General features: G+C 44.6%; 2 protein-coding genes across 2 annotated transcripts in view; both read left to right on the forward strand.

The window, feature by feature from the left end:
- The first annotated feature begins 3,016 nt into the window (after positions 1–3,016).
- VHL (von Hippel-Lindau tumor suppressor) lies at positions 3,017–9,354 on the forward strand. The gene is given in 3 exon segments (XM_019944676.3): positions 3,017–3,390; positions 5,501–5,623; positions 6,932–9,354. Coding segments are annotated over 3 exon segments (645 nt in total). The 5' UTR covers positions 3,017–3,065; the 3' UTR covers positions 7,129–9,354.
- An 8,394-nt stretch (positions 9,355–17,748) lies between these two features.
- Positions 17,749–21,416, forward strand: part of IRAK2 (interleukin 1 receptor associated kinase 2) — a 58,395-nt gene continuing 54,727 nt past the window's right edge. Inside the window, exon 1 of the mRNA XM_033865420.2 lies at positions 17,749–17,927. Within this exon, the coding sequence (XP_033721311.1) occupies positions 17,834–17,927 (94 nt within the window). The 5' untranslated portion in view covers positions 17,749–17,833. The remainder of the gene's footprint in view (positions 17,928–21,416) is intronic.

Below are 21,416 nucleotides of genomic sequence, written 5' to 3' on the forward strand. Positions count from 1 at the left end.
TATGTTTTCCTTCCTCTTAAATTATCTTTGTAAACATTTGCAGTGATACAATGTCACTGTTAAGACCTGTGTTTATCTCCACAACTGCTTTCATTTTAGGGATGTAGACATTTCTGTCATATTAAACTGATATGTTTCACCTCACTATCCTGGGAGTAAGGGAATGTTTGCATGAATCCTGAGAATTATGATGGCTCTGAGCCATTGGGATTTGATTAACAGAAAATCCTGTCTTTCTCAGGTTTCCCTCCACAAATATTTCCACATTAATGTTCGAGAAACCTGGCGGTCTGTGTCACTGCTGGTCACTTGATCCTGCTGGAGGCCATCAGGATGTGCCGTCTCTTTGTATAATGTGCTGTCAAGGACAGCCCAGAGGAGAATTACCTAGGTTCAGCGTGTTAGTTCCTTTGTAGATTTCTCAGACTCCTTAGATTCACTCATACCATCATTTTCTCAAAGGCACCAGATGATGAGCCCCTCTAATCCAGCACTCTCCTCTGACCACCCCCTTTATACCCTTATAACCCCTTCAGTTTCCTTAGCTGTAAAGTGGAGATAATGACATGGCTTTCATGAATGTGGAATGCTTAGTAGAGTGCCTTGCATTTGATAGATTTATTCTTTCTCCTTGAAGTTCATCTTTGACTAAAATGAAACCCTCTGAACTCTATTTCTGAGCTTCTCCAAGTAGAGTCTATTTCAGGTCACTGAAATTTAATTACAGGGACTCATGTACCATCTTTCTTCAGGTTTACCTAGCACCATGTGTCTCTCCTTTGTTGCACTAGTGGTAACTGCAACTTTGTTTTTATTTGTGTGATGATTATGGGACACTCATTGAAGTGCTGTGAAGGCATGACTTATCTGCAATATTCTCAACACTTAGCACAGCACCTGGCACCTAGTAGGCCCTCAGATATTCTCAGAATGAAGGAAGAAATGAGTGTTTAAACTTTGTAGCTTTAATCTTTCATAAATAAACATCTCATTTCTCAAATTTTTACCATAGCGCTTTGCACATAGTAGGTCTGGTTATTTTTTCCTCTTCATGGCTCTTCAGAATTGATTTAGGACTATTATATCTCAATAAAAGCTGGGGGAGGATTGATTTAGTTGTTTTCATTATAAAGGTAATAAAACTATATTCTAGAATATGGGGTTGGCTGAGGAAATAATGACACATTTTACATAAATGTCATCACACTATGCATATAATTTGATAGCTCTTTCCCCCTTTTATTTCATTTTCCTCAGTAAGTTTTCCCTATTTTTAATGGTGTTGCCATTCTTCAATGTAGTTTGTGGAGAAGAGTTTGCTTTCATGTCAGGCAACCAAAGAAAGTGAAAAAGAGGTTGCTCAGATGGGTGAAAATCATAAACCTAAACCCCTTTGCTTGTGGATTTGACTGAGAACAGCTGTCTAGGAGTGCAGCCAAAAACAAAAACAGAAAAGCCTATTTGCACCCTTCTCCCTGCTGTTTATTTTAAATGTTAGGGCCATAGTGCTGGTCTGTGGGCACAAGTATGTGTTCCTTATTGGCCTGGGCCGCCAGGTGAGTTTTCAGTAAGTGGTAGGACTGAGGAGTCCTGGGCTTGGAGGCAGTGAGTTTAGTCAATGAGAAGCAAACTGAATAGGGGAATCAGTGCCTGCTGCGGGGTCTTCCTAGTCCCCCGATGGGCATGATGCCTGATCTGACACCCAGGCTAGATATTTGTATGATGGGAGTTGGGAAGGGAGAACTCTTAGGCTTTATTCAAAGTTCATCTCAGACGTTAACCCCTCCTGGGGTTAATGAAGATTTACCTGATTCTTTTCAGATCAGCTAGTCGCCTTCCACTTGCTCTTTTACTGGTATAACCAATAATAAAACTACATGTCCTACATCAACCACAATAAAGAAAACAAATCAGTCTACATGTCCTGTGCTTTCCCAGTAGCCCAGTAGCATTTTGAGGCTAGAGACAGTGTTTTTAACTCATCTTTATAAATAGTAACTGCTGCTATTTGCAGAGTGCTTGCTATGTGCTAGGCACTGAACACTTTTCCACTTAATCCACACTCCTATGACATAGGTACTTCTTAAAAATGCCAGTTTCAAAGATGAGCAATTAAAGGCTCAGAGATATCTCATATCTGAAGCTAAACCTGGAATGAGAACCCAGGTGGGTGTGAATTTCAGAGGGCACACAGACTGAATTGTGAAAGTTTATTCTCTCTTCAGTTTCCTAAAGGAAATCTTTCTGATTATGTCCAGGGGGAAGGAAGTTGGTTTGACAACTAACACTCGGTATCTAACATTTAACACTTGGCTGACTTTTGAACCAACAGAACGCACGCAGGCTCAGAGCCTTTACAGAGAACGAAGTTTAGTAACTTGTTTTGTTTTCTTTAAATTCATTCCACTGTATTCTTCTATGGCAAATGATAAAGAATTTCCATTGATGGTAGTGATATAAAATTTCTTCTCAAATGTGTTTAATTGCTTGCGTATGCATAGAATAATTTTGAAAGGAAGGACAAAAAAACATGTTACCTGTTGCCTCCAGGGACTCTCTCCAGGTGGCTGGGGGGACTGGGAAAATTTCACTTTATCCTACTTTTCTGTACAAAACTCAAATTTTGTGACCCAAAATGGAGACAAAACAAACTTGATCAATGAGAAAATTAGTAAATAAATAATAGTGCAGAAGGTAGGGAGAATATGGCAAAAACCATGAAGGTCTTAAGACAATGAATGAAACTAAAGAAACGCTGTGTAAGAAACGTACGAGAGGTACGAGAATCCAATTTACAGGGGAAATCCTGGCACAGGACGGCTTAACGCCACCGCCAGCTTCCGTGAAAGCGGGACCCTCAATCCTCAGGGGATCCATCTGCGCATGCGCACGGCCTCAAGCCGGCCATCTTCCAGGCTGTAGTCCATCCCCCACCGAGAGCGCGCGAAAACTGCACGCACGCCTGCCAGGGACGCGCACGCACGCCCCGCCCCGCCCCGTCCCGCCCCGCGCAGCCAACGAATCCCAAGGCGGCTAGGCCCGGGTAGTTCTGGCTCCGGGAGGTAATGCTCGGGAGGGCGGGGAACGCGGAAGAGGCAGAGACCGGCGCGGAGGAGGCGGACGCGGAGCAGGCGGACGCGGAGCAGGCGGACGCGGAGCAGTGCGTTTCGGTATAGTCCCACACGGAGGAGCTCGGCTACCAGCAGGAGATGGAGGCTGGGCGGCCGCGGCCGATGCTGCGCTCAGTGAATACTCGCGAGCCGTCCCAGGTCATCTTCTGCAACCGCAGCCCGCGCGTGGTGCTGCCCGTGTGGCTCAACTTCGACGGCGAGCCGCAGCCCTACCCGACGCTGCCCCCCGGCACGGGCCGCCGCATCCATAGCTACCGAGGTAGGCGGGCCGCGGTCGCCCAGTCGCGCCCGGCCGCGCCGCCCCCTTGTCCTGGCCTCAACGAGCCCGGTGCTGAGCTGTGCCCAGCGCGCTGCCCAGCGCTCTAGGCCTGATAGCAACGATAACGGTGGCTCGAGCTCACCGAATTCCCGCCCCATCCGGGGAGGCAAGTGCTGTTGTCATTATTATTCCCATTTTACACTCGAGAAACTGACGCCCCAGAGAGGTTGTGACAGATCCAAGTAGACGCAGCTAGTGACAGAGCATTCTTCTTTTAAGAGTGCATAATTTGCATTTGATGATCGACCCCACGTGTATTCCATCCCTCACGCCCATTTGTTCAGTCCGTGAATGGGAGAATCCCACATTCTCCGATGTGCCCAGTGGGCCACGTCCGCGTAGGGTCCCTGCCTTCATGGAGATCGCGGTCAAGTGGGGGAGACGAGACAAATGCATAAGTAGTTAAGAACAAGCCAGTGTCATAATTGCTGCCATAGGAACGGAGCACAGCAGGGCACCTGCTCAGTGAAAGGGAGGGGTGTGTGCTTTGAGTTGGAACTTCGCAGAGAAGAAAGGGAATCCTGCCTGATGAATGGGATCTTACTAACCCAAGACCGGAGTGGAGAGTTGTAGGCAGAATGAACAGCATGGGCTAACACCTGGAGACTGGGAAAGGGGAGACGGTATGGAATGGTGGGAGAGGAAGTCTGAAAGGTGATCTTACCCTTAGGGAAATGGGGGCCATTGAAAGTTTTTAAGCAGGGAAATGACATTGCCTGATTTAATACTGAAAAGCTTACCCAGGTTGCAAAGTGGTTTGGAGGGGGAAGAGTACTGGTAGCAGTTAGGAAACTGTTGTAATAACCCAGGTTGGGGCTGTCTAGGCCTTACTGCATAAAGTGGCAGTAATCTTCCCTTGGTTTTCAAGAAGAGAAGTTAATGCTTGCTAAATTTTCACTCTCTTCCTCGGAGGATCCTAATGGATCTTTTTTCCTTGAGGGTCGCATACTCAATAATGCTCTTCAAACTTTTACACCGAAGTTCTGCTAATATTAAATGAGGAACAACGCAGTTCTTTCAGGCATTAACATTTCTGTAGTCTCCTATTTTATCTAGGAAATTGTGTGAATTTTGTATTCTTCTCCAAAATTTATCTGTGCCTGATTTAATATAAACATTTAAAAAAAATTACCACGTGAATGTACTTAACGTTATCGATACTAAACTGTACACTTAAAAATGGTTAATAGTCAATTTTATGTTATGTATATGTTACTACAAGAAAAAAAAAATTACTTCCTACTTTACATTTCTTAAATTTTCCCACCAAATCTTCAAGTAAATTTATGCCCCAGGAACACATGCTGTTTTTTATTCTGAGGCAGCCTCCTCCCTCCTTAAACAGAATCTTAGCCCTAGAATTTTGTCTCCTTCCAAGTGCCCCTCTCTCTCTCTCTCTCTCTCTCTTTTTTTTTTTTTTTTGCATAAGATGTGTTTATTTCTTAAATTCAGGTATAATTTACATAGAGTAAAATACAAATGTCTTAGGGTTTGATGGGTTTTGACAACACCTAGATCAAGTTACAGATTAGAATATTTTCATCACCCCAGAAAATTCTCTCCTACCCCTTTCACTCTTCTGATTTTTCACACCATTGACTAATTTTATCTCTTTCTACAGAAAGTACCCTTTTCGGTCTGGCTTTTTTCTTTCAACGTGATGTTTTTGTATCTTCTTGCTTTTGAGAAGCACAGTTCTGAGGAGCTGGTGACCTTTTCTCTCCTTTTAGTTTGCAGCCTTTGGTGTGATTTGCAGTTCCTGTACTTTGCTTTTGCACCAAGACAGCAGAAAGGGCCTGGGTTTTGGAGCCTCGCTGGAATACTTGCCCTTCTCCTTACTGTCCCTGTTGCCTTGAGCAAGTCACTTGGTATTTTCAGACCTTTTTTTCTCATCTTTACCTGGATCTTTTGTGAGGACTAAATAAAATAACATTATTGGAATGGCTTTGTATGTTATTTAAGCAGAATGAGAGGCAGATATTTTCAGTGTCAGAGTGAGGAGATGAAGGAAATAGGTGTGTGGCTCCTTAACCTTTGCTTGTCTGAACAGGTCATCTTTGGCTCTTCCGAGATGCTGGGACATCTGATGGGCTCCTAGTTAACCAGACTGAGCTGTTTGTGCCGTCTCTCAATGTTGATGGACAGCCTATTTTTGCAAACATCACACTGCCAGGTACTGATGTTCCATCTTACTTTTTAAAAAGATAGGCTGTTGTATCCTAAGTAGAGGATAGGCCACTTGAAGGAGCCCAGTCATTAGTGATTTTTGCCTGATGCTGAGCAAGGTATCCAACCTTTCTGTGTCCTATTCTCCACCATGAATAAAGTGGAAGTAATTTACTTGTATGCTGTATGTTGGACAAAGATGTCGTGGTATCTCAGAAGCTCTTTGGGCTGGTCAAGGGTGGGCTAAATTAAAATACTTGATTGTAGCATTATGAATGCGTTTTGTTTCGCTCGCCGTGGAGCAGAATTACGCCCTGGAGTCTCAGGAGAAAAAAAGGTGTAGAGAATGAGATATCATGGCTTATTTATTGACTTCTAGTGTTGTATCTTTCAGTGTAATTTAACTCAGTCAAGGTCACTGTGTCAATCAGGGGTTGTAAGAAGAATCACCACATTGAACATTAGCTTCACAGCTTACCACTTGTTTAAAACTCAAGTGATTTTATTAGGTTGAACCCTTAGAAACTGATGATCTGTTGGGTTAAAAAAACCCAAATACCTGCAGCTTCAAACGAGTATGTGTATGTAGGGTTCAAACTAGGATGTGTATTTAGATCCTGCTTTAAGGCAGTGGGTATACAGAAGTGAGCACTGGTAAGTTAAATGTAGGAAATTTTGCCTTAAAGGAGACCTTTAAAGAGTAAGTTCCCCGGTAAGTTTAAAATAGGATTTGAGTTCCCCCAAAATCCAGTTACACACTTCTTTGGTTATCTATTGCTGTGTGACAGCTACCCCCAACCTAACAACAACCATTTTATTTGTTTATAATTCTGCAGCCGGGGCAGAGCTCAGCTCGGTGGTTATTCTGCTCACTGGTGATCACTGCCTTCTGCTGGCGGGTTGGCTGGGGCCTGGGCCTCTCTCCCGGGTCATCTCAGGGCCTGGCCCTCTTTGTATGGTCTCTCCTGCTGGGTAGCTCAGGGCTCCTGAGAGTGTAAAAGCGAACGTTGCCAGGGCTTCTTAAGGCTGAGACCCAGAATCGCCACAGCGTCACTGTGCCCACATTCAGTTAGTTAAAGCACATCCCAGGCCCAGCCCACTCTCGAGGAAAGTTCCTACACAGGGTCATGAATACTGTGAGATGTCTGTTGCGGCCATCACATTACACTCTGCCACAGCCCATGTACTCACTTTTTTTGTCCAAAGCGAGGTCCAGCTGTTGCAAATGTAATTGCCACGGTTGGCAAAGCCTCTCACTCAGCCCTTGTCCTCAGGCCTGAGTCTGCTGCTGAGAGTCGGTTTTCTGCCCTTACAGTGTACACCCTGAAAGAGCGCTGCCTCCAGGTTGTGCGAAGCCTAGTCAAGCCTGAGGATTACAGGAGACTGGACATCGCGAGATCCCTCTACGAAGATTTGGAGGACCACCCAAATGTGTGGAAGGACCTGGAGCGGTTGACCCAGGAGCATATTGAAAATCAGCGGATGGCAGAGGAGACTGAAGATTTTAATTGAAATTTACACTCCTGGGTCTCGGCTTTTGACAGTCCTGACAAGTCTTGATCTAGACCTAGGACTGGTCACTTTTTCTTGGCTTCAAAGTGTCTCATTCTTGGAGTCAAAAAGCTCCATTGCTTAAAAGAAAGTTAACTGACCTCACTACTGGGCGCTGTGATGTTTAAGGGCAAATATCACAAAATGTAATTTAATGCCTGTCCCTTCTAGAAGTATTTATGAAGGTAAAGTAGTTGCATTTTTGCCTCCTAGTGAGTCAGGAAAGTTTCTGTGTAAGGACTTTTGTGTAAGTAATTGAGCAAGAATTGTAGCTTATTCTTGAGTTGTAGGAAAGCAGTGACATCTGCTTTTCATTCCTGTATTGTGGTTGGTGATGTCCCCGCGTCCCGCACTGAGAGACCAAGATGTCATTGGGGCAGGGGCATAGCGGTCTGCTCTTTGAGACTCCAGTGCCTCGCACGTTATGAGCCTTCCCTCAGTGTTTATTGAATGAACAAACCAGTGGCTACTTTGGTAGAAAGTGTTAGAGGTTTTCACCCTTTTTTTTTGAGGGCGGGTGGTAATGGGGACCTTAAAGTATATACAGTAAACAAATGTTTTAAAAGGCATCAATTTTATAGAAAGCAGTTTTTATAATTTTCTAAGTTGTGGCTTTTCTCTGCCCACTGTTGTTGCAGAGCTGTTTTATTTCTGTTTCTAAGCCAGGATTAGCTTTCTACAGTTCTTATTGATGATAGCTTTTTTGAAACTTGCTATGTGCACAGAAGATAGGAGATACTTGTTTAATCATAGTATTAAAGAGCTACTCCTAAAAAAAAAAAAGGTGGGGGGGCTTCCCTGGTGGCACAGTGGTTGAGAGTCCTCCTGCCGATGCAGGGGACACGGGTTCGTGCGCTGGTCCAGGAAGATCCCACGTGCCGCGGAGCAGCTGGGCCCGTGAGCCGTGGCCGCTGAGCCTGCGCGTCCGGAGCCTGTGCTCCGCAACGGGGAGAGGCCACAACAGTGAGAGGCCCATGTACCGCAAAAAAAAAAAAAAAAAAAAAAGAGCTACTCCTGTACTATAAATAGGTTTTTGCCAAATGTGGGTACTTCTGTTCCTGTTTGTAAATCCATGACATTTTTGTTCGATTCAGCAATTTTTCATCAGATGGGATCTGGTGACACTTTGCACCTGCCTGGAGGAGAGGACAAAGCCCTCCAGCCTCTTGGAAGTTACTGCTAACACACTGTGGATTCAGCGGGTAGCCTGGAATGTTTTCTAGTTTTATACATGTACAGATCCTTTCCGATAGGCTGGACTTAAATTCATTAAATTCAATACTTCTATCAGGCCTCCTTTTTTGGTAGCTAATGGTTAAAAAACCCAAAAAACTAAAAACAAAACTCTCCAGTAGAGAAAGTGTTGGAAGAGACAGAAAAGTAAAGGAAGAGAAAGATCCAATTAGGTACACTACTTAAATACAACCACTAACTTAACATTTTGAACTTTTAGCCTTTTTTTGGCTTGGTTTTACGTAGTAGTTGAGATCATACCGAATATAAAGTTTTGTATTCTACTTTCTCATTTACCTTTATAACTTACATATTTTTCCATGCTATTATAAGCTCTTCACAGACATGAGTGCAGCCTTCCTTTTATAAATAATGTTGGGCTATTTCTTGGCATCTTTATTAGTCCCTTTGAGCACAGTTCCTATGCTCTGATATCAGAGTGAAGCGAATGAATCAAACGCCGTACAGTTTTCCCACCTAATCTTATTCTCCTCTTTCAACATTCAGGAAGTAAATGGGCTTTTTTTTTTTCTTTAGCCTGTTGTGGTACTCATTCAGTGACACACCTGTAATTTTTTATCTAATTTTTTTGTCGAATTGTTGGGTAGGGAAGAAGAAATGCTGGTACAGAGGCAGCCATATGATTTCGAAAGTGGGATGGGATGGGAGATTTAAGGAAGCCTGCTGGTGCTCAATTAGTTCAGTGTTGGTTTTACTATTTTTTAAACCTGTCTTTGTGTCAAAATGAGATTTCATGTTCCTGTCAAAACTTGCAATTTGAGTACTGTGTTTTTTGTGTTGTCCAAGGAAGATTGAAAACCTATAGCATGTATGTACTCATTTGAAATCTTAAGAATGTATTAAATGTATTGCTTTTAAGAAACTGTGATCTTATCTATTTTGACTTAAAAAAAAGCTTTTTTGGATACATTAAATGGTGCTAAGTAAAAGAAATAGGTAAGGTGTGGTGGTGTCATTTGCCAGGCTCTTCTTTCTTGGAGAGGTGTGAAGGCCATGTTTGCTTAAAGGCTTAAGGGGGGCGGGGCGGGGGGGGGGGAGGTGGATGGACAAAGGCAAGAAACCTGCTTTCATTCTCAGTCCCTTCTCTTTCCAGCACTGGATTTTGTTTAAAACTTTGTTTATTTTAGCTTTATTTTTCTTGTAAAAATGAAATATCACTGTAAAAAATTTAAGCTCTACAGAAAAGTATTAAGAAAAAAAGCATTCACAGTTGGAACACAGGTGGTTTGTTTTTGTTTTTTTTTTCATGAAAATAGAACCAACCGTAACAGACACCTCATACAGGTGGCAACTAAGTATATAAAAAGATGCTCCACATTATATATCATCAGGGAACTGCAAATTAAAACAACAGTGAGATACTACTACACACCTAGTAGAATGGCCAAAAAAAAAAAGAATGGCCAAAATCCAGAACACTGACAATACTAAATGCCGGTGAGGATGTGGAGCAACGGGAACTCTCATTCATTGCTAATGGGAATGCAAAATGGTACAGCCACTTTGGAAGACAGTTTGGTGGTTTCTTACAAAACATATTCTTATCGTACCATCCAGTAATTGTGCTCCTTAGTATTTACTCAAAGGAGTTGAAAACTTATGTCCAAAAACTTGCACATGGATGTTTACAGCAGCTTTGTTCATAATTGCCAAATCTTGGAAGCAACCAAGATGTCCTTCAGTAGGTGAATGAACACATAAACTGTGATATAATGGAATAACTCTAATACAATGGAATATTACTCAGCATTAAGATGAAGTGAGCTGTTAACCGTGAAAAGACACGGAGGAAATTTAAATGCATATTAGTAAGTGAAAGTAGACAGCCTGCCAATGCAGGGGACACGGGTTCGATCCTTTGGTCCAGGAAGATCCCAATGCCACGGAGCAGCTAAGTCCATGCACCACAACTACTGAGCCTGCACTCTAGAGCCCACGAGCTGCAACTCCTGAGTCCACGTGCTACAGTTACTGAAGCCCATGTACCTAGAGCCCCTGCTCCACAATGAAGAGAAGCCACCGCAATGAGAAGCCCATGCACCGCAACAAAGAGTAGCCCCTGCTCACCGCAACTAGAGAAAGCCCGCGCACAGCAACGAAGACTCAACGTAGCCAAAAATAAATAAATAAAAATTAAAAAAAAATACTGTCATCTTTGTTAAAAATAAATGATAAATTAAAACGGGTAAGGGTGGGCTTCCCTGGTGGCGCAGTGGTTGAGAGTCCGCCTGCCGATGCAGGGGACGCGGGTTCCTGCCCCGGTCCGGGAAAATCCCACATGCCGAGGAGCGGCTGGGACCGTGGGCCATGGCCGCTGAGCCTGCGCGTCCGGAGCCTGTGCTCCGCAACAGGAGAGGCCACAACAGTGAGAGGCCCGCGTACCACACAAAAAAAATAATAATAATAAGGGGTAGGGGGAGAGGGGGGGATGAATAGGTGGAGCACAGAATTTTTTAGAGCAGTGAATCTATTCTGTCTGATGTTATAATAGTGGATATATATCATTATAAATTCGTCCAAACCCACAGAATGTACAACACCAAAAGTGAACCCTAAGGTAAACGGTAGACTTGGGGTGATAATGATGTAGCAGTGTAGGTCCATCAATTGGAACAAAGGTACCACCCTGGCAGGGGCAGGTGTTAATAATGGAAAGGAGACTTTGTTGGGGGGGGTGGGGGTGGGGACGGGGGCAGGACGTATATAGGAAATCCTGTACCTTCCTCTCAATTATGCTGTGAACATAAAACTGCTCTAGAAAGTAGTCTATTAAAAAACAAGTGGTTAATATCTCACCAGGACTTATATTGAGAATGTGATAAAAACAACAACAACAGGGTACTCAGCTCACTAAGGCCGTGAAATAGATACCAGTGTTTTGCATTCTTGAAATAGGAACACCAGTGAACTTTTCAGATACTTTCATGCTAGGTTTCTGTATCCCGTTCTTGGCACCTCAGCCCTACTCTATGCTAGTCACTGAGCTGCCTGATACCCTTTCACCGTTTCCCCATTCTGTCAGCACACCTAAGCTCCCTGCCCCAACAGAACATTTTCCTGGGGACTTTCCCCCATCACCACACATACCCAGTAATCCATTGGCAGATCACGGAAGAATGAAATATACTTGTGGTGATAACCGAAAGGGGCAATAATACTGGATAGGTAAATGAGAGAGAAACCCACAAAACTAGTTTCAGAGTTTGGAACGTGAAACCTCAGGAGAGTACGAGTTGGCTTAACTTACACTAGATAGCAATAGGCTCTCTCCGTATTCAGGTAGAAAACACAGAAGATTGTTTTGTTCCAGTTGGGAGAAGTTGAGTTCTTGAGGACTGGGCTGGCTCTGCAAATGCTTCTGAAAAACCCAGAGGAAATCATAGCGAACCATTTTATCCTCAGATAAATTGAAGGAGAGTTAATTGGGCAAAGGATAGCCTAGCAGCAGTTTGCTAGGGAGGACATGAGATGACATTCTTCACCTGGAGGAGGGTGATCAGATACCCCGGTCCAATGCGGGAATATTGAGAACTCATGCTGCAGTTATCCAGTGCTCAGAAGCATCAGGTGGGAACTAAAGGGGAGGGTTATTCTAGCAGTTCTGGATTACCCTGTCCTGGAGCAACTGCAGAGAGTGGGGGGAATTTGGAGGGGGGTCTGGTGTGTCCTCGGGGTAGCAGTTTTCCAACTATTGGTTTATGGTTTTCCTTGATAGACTTTAGGACTTCCCTACCCTTCCTGTAGATGAGAAAGCAGACCCCTCTGGAACAGACCCCAATACTGGAAATAAACGTACATTAATAGGAAGTTGGCCAAATAAAGTATGGTGCTCCTAAATAAATTATTAAAAAAGGAAAAGGTAGATGCTTATTTAAGGACATGAAAAACTATTATTAATTGAAAAACATTTACAGAAAATTGTTTTAAAATTTTTTATATTAAAAATTAATTTTATAGAGGTCTAAAAATATGTGAAAATATATACAGCAAAGTATTAATAATGGTGGCCCATCCAGGATGAAATTATGGGAAGGTGTTCATTCTCTTTCTCTGTGTCTCTCTCTCTGAGATAATTGAGATAATGGAATAGATATAGATATATAGACATAGACATATAGATATAGATATAGCTATGTCTCTGCCCCAGTTCCTGGCACAGAGCTCCTAAAGCCCTTGTAAATTCCTAAGTGATAAGATCACTAGCGGCACCTTTTTGTTCTAACGAGAGGACTCTGGTGGTCTCCTGGATGACTCCGGGATGGGGTCTGGTCACCAGAAAAGCCAAGCCATCATTAGAAGCTTGGAATTTTCAGCCCGCCCCAGCCTTCTCCAGAGAGGGGAGAGGGGCTGAAAATGAGGTTCATAATTGATCATGCCTACTTGACGGAGCCTCCATAAACTCCCAAAGTAGGGGGTTCAGAGACCTTCCAGGGGGACAAACGCACCCACGCTGGGAGGGTGATGCACCCCAACTCCACCGGGACCAAATCTCCTGTGCCCAGGACCCTCGAAGATCTCACCCTATATTTCTCTTCATCTGGGTGTTCATCTGTATCCTTTATCATATCCTTTAATAAACTGGTAAGTGTGTTTCCATGAGTTCTGTGAGCCACTTTAGCAACTTAATTGAACTTGAGGAGGGGTCCTGGGAACCTCTGATTTGTAGCCAAGTTGGATGGAAGTTATAGGTAACCTGGGGACCTACTACTTGGGACTGGCATCTGAAGGGGGGTTGAGGGCAGTCTTGCAGAACTGAGCCCTTAACCTGTGGGATCTGACACTTATCTCCAGGTAGATAGTGTTAGAATTAAGTTTAATTGTAGGACACCCAGCTGGTGTCACAGAGAATTGCTTGTTGTGGGGAAACTACCCCCTCTCCTCCATTTGGTGACCAGAGTATCAGAAGTGACGTGTTGTGTGTAATACTGTCGGCGAACGAAACTTGGGTCTGCTTGCCCCGTGCAGTAAAGCCAATCTACTGACGCCCGGTTGTGGTGAAGGGGAGTGCAGCGTTTATTGCAGGGCGCCAAGCAAGGAGTCCAGGTGGCTAGTGCTCAAAAACCCTGAACTCCTCGAAGGCTTTTGGGAAAAGGTTTTTAAAGACAGTGTGAGGGAGGGGGTGTTGTGGGGTTTGTGGTCAGCTAGTGGACACTCTTCTGATTGGTTGGGGATGAGATAATTGGGAGTCAACAACATCAACCTTCTGGTCCCAACTGGTCTGGGGTCTACGTGCTTGTGGGCAGTGTAAGGTTAACTTCTTCCACCCAGTGGGGGTTTTAGTATCTGCAAAACCGTTCAAAGAATTTGGCTCAGAATATTACCTATAGCCCTTGAGGAGGAGCTAAAAGTCCTCAACTTTGTTTAATGGCTAAACTGTTATTGTTTTGTCATGCTTGACTGTTCCCCTTTCTTTCTGCATTTTCTCACATTGCTGATTAAATTCACTCTCTGGAACTTGAGGAAGGCCTAGGGGCCTAAAGGTTTTCTACAGACAAAAGAGAGGCAGAGGATGCTGGGGGTGGCAGGGGTGTGGGTTGTCTGTTCTGGGAAGGCCCCATAGGGTCCTGCTGGCTTACAAAGGTAAGGAGAAACACAGAAGGGGGAACTGGCTTTCCCCCTGTACAGGAGGAAGAAAGGCTAGGACTGGGTTTTTTCTCTTTTTGATGTGGACCATCCTCCGAGTCTCTACTGAATTTGCCAGAATGCTGCCTCTGCTCTATGTCTTGTTTTTCTTTTCTTTTTTTTTTTTTTGTATGTCTTGTTTTTTTAGCCACGAGGCATGTGAGATCTCAGCTCTCCGACCAGGGATCGAACCCGCAGCCCCTGCTTTGGAAGGCCAAGTCCCAACCACTGGACCGCCAGGGAAGTCCCTGGGTTTTTTCTTAATTCACTCCTTTTTTCAGACAGTGATCACATACTATCAGAAAAACCAATAACGTTATTTTTATTAGAAAAGAAAAAATATGTGCAAAGTACACAGAAAAGCCTTACTGTGGTTATTTCCTTTTCATCAGCCTTCCTTCATGCCCATCTTCCTGATGTCACATGGGTCCTCAACTCTGCTGGCACATAAGTAGAACTACCCGAGAAGCTTTTTGAAATGCTAGCGCCTGAGTCCCAGCCCAGAACAATCGTGCCTGGGTCTCTGGTTGGAGGTAGGGCTGGGCCTGTAGAGTCTTTTTAAAGCTCCCAGATGATTGATTCTAAGGTGTAGCGGGGATTGCAAACCTCTGATTGTAACTTCAAGGGAATTAAACATGAACAGGTCAAAATGGCACACTATATCACTAATCACATTCGGCCTCAATAACTGTTTCTAACATCCTGGTGTGGAGGCTGTTGGTCACGGAAACGCGAATTAGGAGAAGACATGTGTGCAGGATCACAGGAAAATTTTCAGGGTGAGGTGATATAATAGGGCACAAAGAGCCCTCCCTTTGGAATCAGACTTGGGTTGAATCTTGTCACTTGGCCAGTTTGGCTTGGACAAGTTACAATTGACTTGAGCCTCAGTTTCCCCATCTGTAGAATGGGAATGATAAACCTACCCTGTAGGGTCGTTGTGGGGATCCCAGATAATATGTGTTAAATGCCTGGTACTTGATAGGTGAGTGGCAACTCTGTTAATTAGTGATAGCAAAGACCTTACTTTGAAGAACATATTCTAAAGAATGGGGACAAAGACGTGTGCCTAAGATGGCCTGCTTAGGCCCAGAACTACTCAATCGTCTTTGCAGGAAAGAATCCTAGGACTCAGGTCGCAAGCCCTGAAGCTGGGCAAGAAGGAACACTGCAAACAGGGGCCGGAGGAGGCAGCAGAGAGAGAGGGGCTGCCCGGCCTACCTGTCTCCTGGACGGGCCAAGGCTGTTGCGAACCTTCTGTGGTTATAAAGCCTCACCAAGGGGAAGAGGTCCCCTGGCCCTAGGGGAAAAGCACTACAAGGGACAGCGGCTCTGTGCTTGCAGCAGAGGGGAAAGCAGGCCGGGACTCTACAAATAGAGGAGAGAAAAAGAAGGACCCTTATCCTCCTTTGCCCCTTGCACCTGGGATGTAGGTGATTTTTCCACTCAGCCTCCGTCAGACCATTCCTGGAGCTCTTCTACCTCAAATTCCTCCTTCAACCACTGCTGCAACATGAGACTTCCCCTGAAAAGCAGTCTTGGAGCGCTGGAATGCACCCCATGTCAAACACCAAGGAGGTGCACTCACATAATAGTGATTCCTTATGAGGCTCAGCACTTTACAGTTTACCCTGAGCATTTTGGGGTCTGTTTAAACTTCACAGAAATCCTTCGAAGTGGGTGGAGCAGGATACCCAATTTACAGAAGAAAAAACTGCAAACTGGCTCAAGGATGAAGAGCCAGAGACAGTGACTGAACTAGGACCCAAATCCCAATAGGACCCCAAGGCCAGTGGGCGCTTTTTCAATATTATCAATGGCGACTACCATTTTTGGATCGCATTCTCTGTGCAAGGAAGACCCTGTCTAAATTGATTTAATCAGTATATGAGCGATTGTTTATAAACTAATCTGTTTATAATTGTGTAAATTGATTTAATCCATTTCCTTCGCTCACAGCTCTAAGCAGGAGGAATGATTAGTCCCACTTTAAGGATGTGGAAAGCGAGGCTCGAGAAGTGACATGAGTTGTCCAGGGTCGCAAAACCTGTTGGTAGCAGAGATGGGGCTTGTTCTCAGGGCTGCTCACTTTCCTTTTAGTTTCCTTCTTCTTTCCATAGCTGATGTTTGCAGCTGCAAAGTGGTGCTCTAGTTGCTTATGTGCCTTAGATGATACTGCCTCACTTCTTGGAACCCATTTACTTCTGTGTAAAAGCATAGGCTTATGAGAGTTACATAAAATGATTTATGCAAAGCACATTGTAGGTATAGATAAACGGTAGTTATTGCAATAACGAGGCAGCTTGTAGCTAGTGGTCAGACGGATTGGGTTCAAATCCCAGCTCTGCCACTTTGTACCTGTATGATTTTAGGCAAGTTATTTGACTTCTCTGTACCTCAGTTTCCTCATCTGTAGAATGGGGGTAACACATAAGGTCATTGTGAGGAGTAAGTAAAACAACCTTGGTGAAGTTTGCCCATCATAAATGCTTAATAAATACTAGTGATTATGTTCTCCTTCTACCCTATTCAGTAATTCACTTTGCCCCCCAGTTCCTCTTACCATATTCTGCTTTGCCCCAATAATATTTATCACCTTCTAAGACAATGAATAATGCAATTAGCTACTTCTACTCTCTTTTACTATAATCTATTTTTATTACCTATCACCTTCTACAGTGCTAAATTATTTACTTATTTAGCATTTTTACTGCTTATTGTGTGTCTTCCTCCAGGGCAGGGATTTTGTCCTTTTTTTCTTCAGAGGGAACCCCAGCACCTAGAACAGTCCCTGGCACATAGTAGCTGCTCAATAAATATTAGCCCTTAAAATCAGAGTCTAGGGACTTCCCTGGTGGCTCAGTGGTTAAGAATCCGCCCGCCAATGCAGGGGACATGGATTCGAGCCCTGGTCCGGGAAGATCCCACATGCTGTGGAGCAACTAAGCCCGTGAGCTACAACTACTGAGTCCGCTGGCCTAGAGCCCGTGCTCTGCACCAAGAGAAGCCACCCCAGTGAGAAGCCCACGCACTGCAATGAACAGTAGCCCCTGCTCGTAGCAGCTAGAGAAAGCCCGCGTGCAGCAACGAAGACCCAATGCAGCCAAATAAATAAATAAAATTTATAAAAAAAAATCACAGTCTATCCTGACTACCCTATTTAATACAGTCCTCCCCCTGCTCGCTCTGAACACCTCATTCCTCTTTTTCTTTCCTTCCCCCACCCCCTGCCACAGCACTTTGACCTTTTAGCATTTCATGTAACTTACCTATTCAATGCTGTTATTAATTGTTGCTAGTTTCCTCCCCCACTCCCACCCCCGCCTAGATTGTAAGTCCCATGAAAACATGGACTTTGGTAAGTTTTCTCCACTTATGCATCTCCAGCACCTCGAACATTGCCCCACATATAGCAGGTAATTAATAGACTAGCTCTTGAAGGAATCGTATGTGGCAGAGGGCCAAAAGACCTGGAGGTGGACTCAGAAGGTCTCTTGGGACTGCCGCTGAATTCCCGTGTGGACTTGCCCGTATTCCCTTGCTCCTCTGGGCCTGTTTCCCCTCCTGGCGGCTCTGACCCTCTTGGTTTCGCAGCCGCTGGTCCAGCCGGCCGGGAGGCGTCGCGACCCCGGTGACCGCTGGGGGGCAGTAGAGCCCAAGCCCAGCCCCGCCCACTTCCCCGGCGGCCTGCGCTGGGTGGACCCACCAGCCAGCCGGTAGAGAAGCGGAGTCCTGCCGCGTAGGACTCAGTTGTCTGCGTTGCCGGCCCGCCGGCCCTCGGAGCCCGGCCATGTCCTGCTACATCTACCAGCTGCCCGCCTGGGTGCTGGACGACCTGTGCCGCAACATGGACGCGCTGAGCGAGTGGGACTGGATGCAGTTCGGTGAGTGGGCACCCCTGCGACCCCGCTAAACCCCCTCCCCGCCTGTTTACGCGGGTCCTGATTCTAGGGTCTCTCTGTGCTGCCAGTCTGGACCCGGGCCTCACTGTGTGCCCTCGGGCAGGCGCTGCCCCCTCTCTGTGGTCATTTGGAAGGTGTTAGGTGATTTCGGAGGATTTCTGCTGTTAGTCTGTCGCTAAGTAATGACTGGCTCGACTTCGCTGTTTACAGTAAAGCCGAAAATGATCGCTCTCAGCAGTGACTAGTGCTTACTGTGTGCCCGGCCCTGATGTAAGCACCTGACACCGATTATCTCATTTAATTCCCACGACAGCCTGTAAAGTGCCTATTTCTCTTACCCCATCTAACAGACGACGAAACGGCTTTAAAGGTAGAGTTACTTTGGGGGGCCAGGGTATGGCGTTGCTAAGTGGCGTACTGGGCTCTGAACCCCGGCGGCTGGCCCCGCCAGGACATCGTAACTTCTTGGTGTATTTTGTTTGTTTGTGCCTGGTGATTGGCTGAGGGCTTGGCATCCTGGGGGAGGCTGCGCGTGTGGTCCTCAGGCGCCTTCCAGGCTCCACCACATCCAGCTGGTGACTTTGGGCAAGTTGCGTAACCTGTTTGAGTCTCAGCTTCTTAATCTGTAAACTGGCGGTGGTTATGAGGAATGAAAATTGTATAAAAAGCACTTGACACCTATGTGTCAGAGGTTCTTGTAAGTATTAAGGAAGTGTTAACAGTTATTCTCAGGTTCATGTTTTAAGTCAATGTGACTGGTGCCACTTTATTTTTAAAGTAATATCTATATTTTCTTTAAAATTGAGATTATGATATATACCATTCGTACAAAGGGAATATAATATTTATGTACAGTGGAAAGAATAATAATAAAAAGAACATGTATGTTTTTATCCATCCAGTTTGAGGAAATAATATATATTTTAACCTAGTAGTTCTCAACCAGGGGTGATGTTGCCCCCTTAGGGAACATTTGCCGATGTCTGGAGACATTTTTGGTTGTCGTAACTTGGGGGATGTAGTGAGTAGAGGCCAGGGATGCTGCTAAACGTCCTGCAATGCACAGAACCGCCCCCTCCACAAAGAACTATCCAGCCTAAAGTGTCAGTAGTGCTGAGGTTCAGAAATCCTGTTTTAAACCAGTCACAAAAATAATACACTCTTATTGCAAAGTACTGCGGGAAATAAAGAGTAGCTCAAACTCCACCACTCAGGGATACCATTTTTTTTTTTAATTTGGAGGGAGTATTTTTTTAAAATTAATTAATGAATTTATTTTTGGCTATGTTGGGTCTTTGTTGCTGCGCGCGGTCTTTCTCTAGTTGCGGTGAGCGGGGGCTACTCTTCGTTGTGGTGCGCGGGCTTCTCATTGCGGAGGCTTCTCGTTGTGGAGCGTGGGCTGTAGGTGCGTGGGCTTCCGTAGTTGTGGGACGTGGGCTCAGTAGTTGTGGTTTGCGGGCTCTAGAGCTCAGGCTCAGTAGTTGTGGCGCACAGGCTTAGTTACTACGTGGCATGTAGGATCTTCCCAGGCCAGGGCTCGAACCTGTGTGCCTTGCATTGGTAGGCAGATTCTTAACCACTGTGCCACCAGGGAAGCCCAAGGATACCATTCTTTTTTTTCCCACATCTTTATTGGAGTATAAATGCTTTACAATGTTGTGTTAGTTTCTGCTGTACAAGAAAGTGAGTCAGCTATATGTGTATATATATCCCCATAAGGGATACCATTCTTACCATTTGGTTGCCAATAGTAATAATAACAACAGCAGCCGCTAACATGTATTGGCTTCTGACTATGTGCCAGCAGGGTGCTGGGTGTCTTATGCCTTCTAGTCTTTTTTACTAACCATATTTATTTATGTATATACGTTTTCCAAAAATCGTATCATTTTGTACACTCTACTAGCCTGCTTTTTTTCACTTAAACTATATCACAATTATTTTTTCTTGCCAAGCAATATTCTTTAGCAACATGGATTTAGGCTTTTACTTTCAGTGTGTATTTTTATTAACTTTTTTGTGGAAAAAAATAACAGATGTACTAGGTTAAATGGTGTAAATCACGCCCCTGGGACAGAGGGGAAAGTAAATATCTTTCCCCTCCCTGCCCCTCAGCCTCCCCACAGAGGCTGTCCCTGGTAACAAGTCAGGGCACCTCTGAGAATGTCTGTCACCATCTGATTTCCTAGACTGCACTGTGTCCCTTTGCTCAGATGATCTGTGATTTAACTACTTTGACTGTTTCCTGAGCAGTGGGCAAACACTTTGTGGAAGAGACTCTCTCTAGTGTTTTCCATGTTGGCCTCAATTGTGAAGGCCACAGCAACTTCTGTTTCTAGGATGTTGTGGCTATTTTAGAAGGCACACCTATGGCTTTCTTTTTATTTTTATTTTACTAAAATTTTAAAAATTAAAGTATAGTTGATTTACAATGTTGTGTTAATTTCTGCTGTACAGCAAAATGATTCAGTTATATATATATATATATATATATATATATATATACACACACACACACATTCTTTTTAAAAATTCTTTTCCATTATGGTTTATCACAGGAACTATTGAATATAGTTCCCTGTGCTATACAGTAGGACCTTGTTGTTTATCCATTCTGTCAGTATGTATATTAGTTCGAATCTGCTAATCCCAAACTCCCAATCCATCCCTCCCCCACACCCCCTCCCCCTTGGCAAGCACTAGTCTGTTCTCTGTGTATGACTTTTTTTAAAAAACAGCTTGATTAAGGTATAATTCACCTACCACGCAATTCACCCATTTAAAGTGTACAATTCAGTGGCATCTAGTATATGCAGAGTCGTGCGTCCGTCGCCAAATCAATCTTAGAACATTTTCATTACCCCAGAAAGAAGCCCTGTACCCCTCAGCTGTCTCCCTCAGCACTCTCACACACATCTCCCATTTCCCCCCAGCTTTAGGCATTGCCTATTCTGGACATTTCATATAAATGGAATAAATCATACAATATGTAGTCCTTTGTGACTGACTTATTTAGCATGTTTCCAAGGTTAATCCATGTCATGGCAAGTATCAGTGCTTAATTTCTTTTTTTTTTAAGATTTATTTATTATTTATTTCTTGGCTACATCGGGTCTCAGTTGTGGCACGTGGGATCTTTCGTTGCGGCACGCGGGCTTCTCTCTAGCTGTGGTGTGCGGGGTTTTCTCGTCTCTAGTTGTGGCGCGCAGGCTGCAGGGCGCGTGGGCTGTGTAGTTTTGCGGCAAACAGGCTCTCTAGTTGAGGCACGTGAGCTCAGTAGTTGTGGTGCACTGGCTTAGTTGCCCCAATGCAGGTGGGAATCTTAATTCCCTGACCAGGGATCGAACCTGCGTCCCCTGCATTGCAAGGTGGATTCTTTCCCACTGGACCACCAGGAAAGTCCCAATTTCTTTTTATTTATTCCTGAATAACATTCCATCGTGTGGACATACTGCATTTTATTTATTCTTC

The sequence above is a fragment of the Tursiops truncatus genome, chromosome 10 (genome assembly GCF_011762595.2).
Source record: "Tursiops truncatus isolate mTurTru1 chromosome 10, mTurTru1.mat.Y, whole genome shotgun sequence".
Classification (NCBI taxonomy): Eukaryota; Metazoa; Chordata; class Mammalia; order Artiodactyla; family Delphinidae; genus Tursiops; species Tursiops truncatus.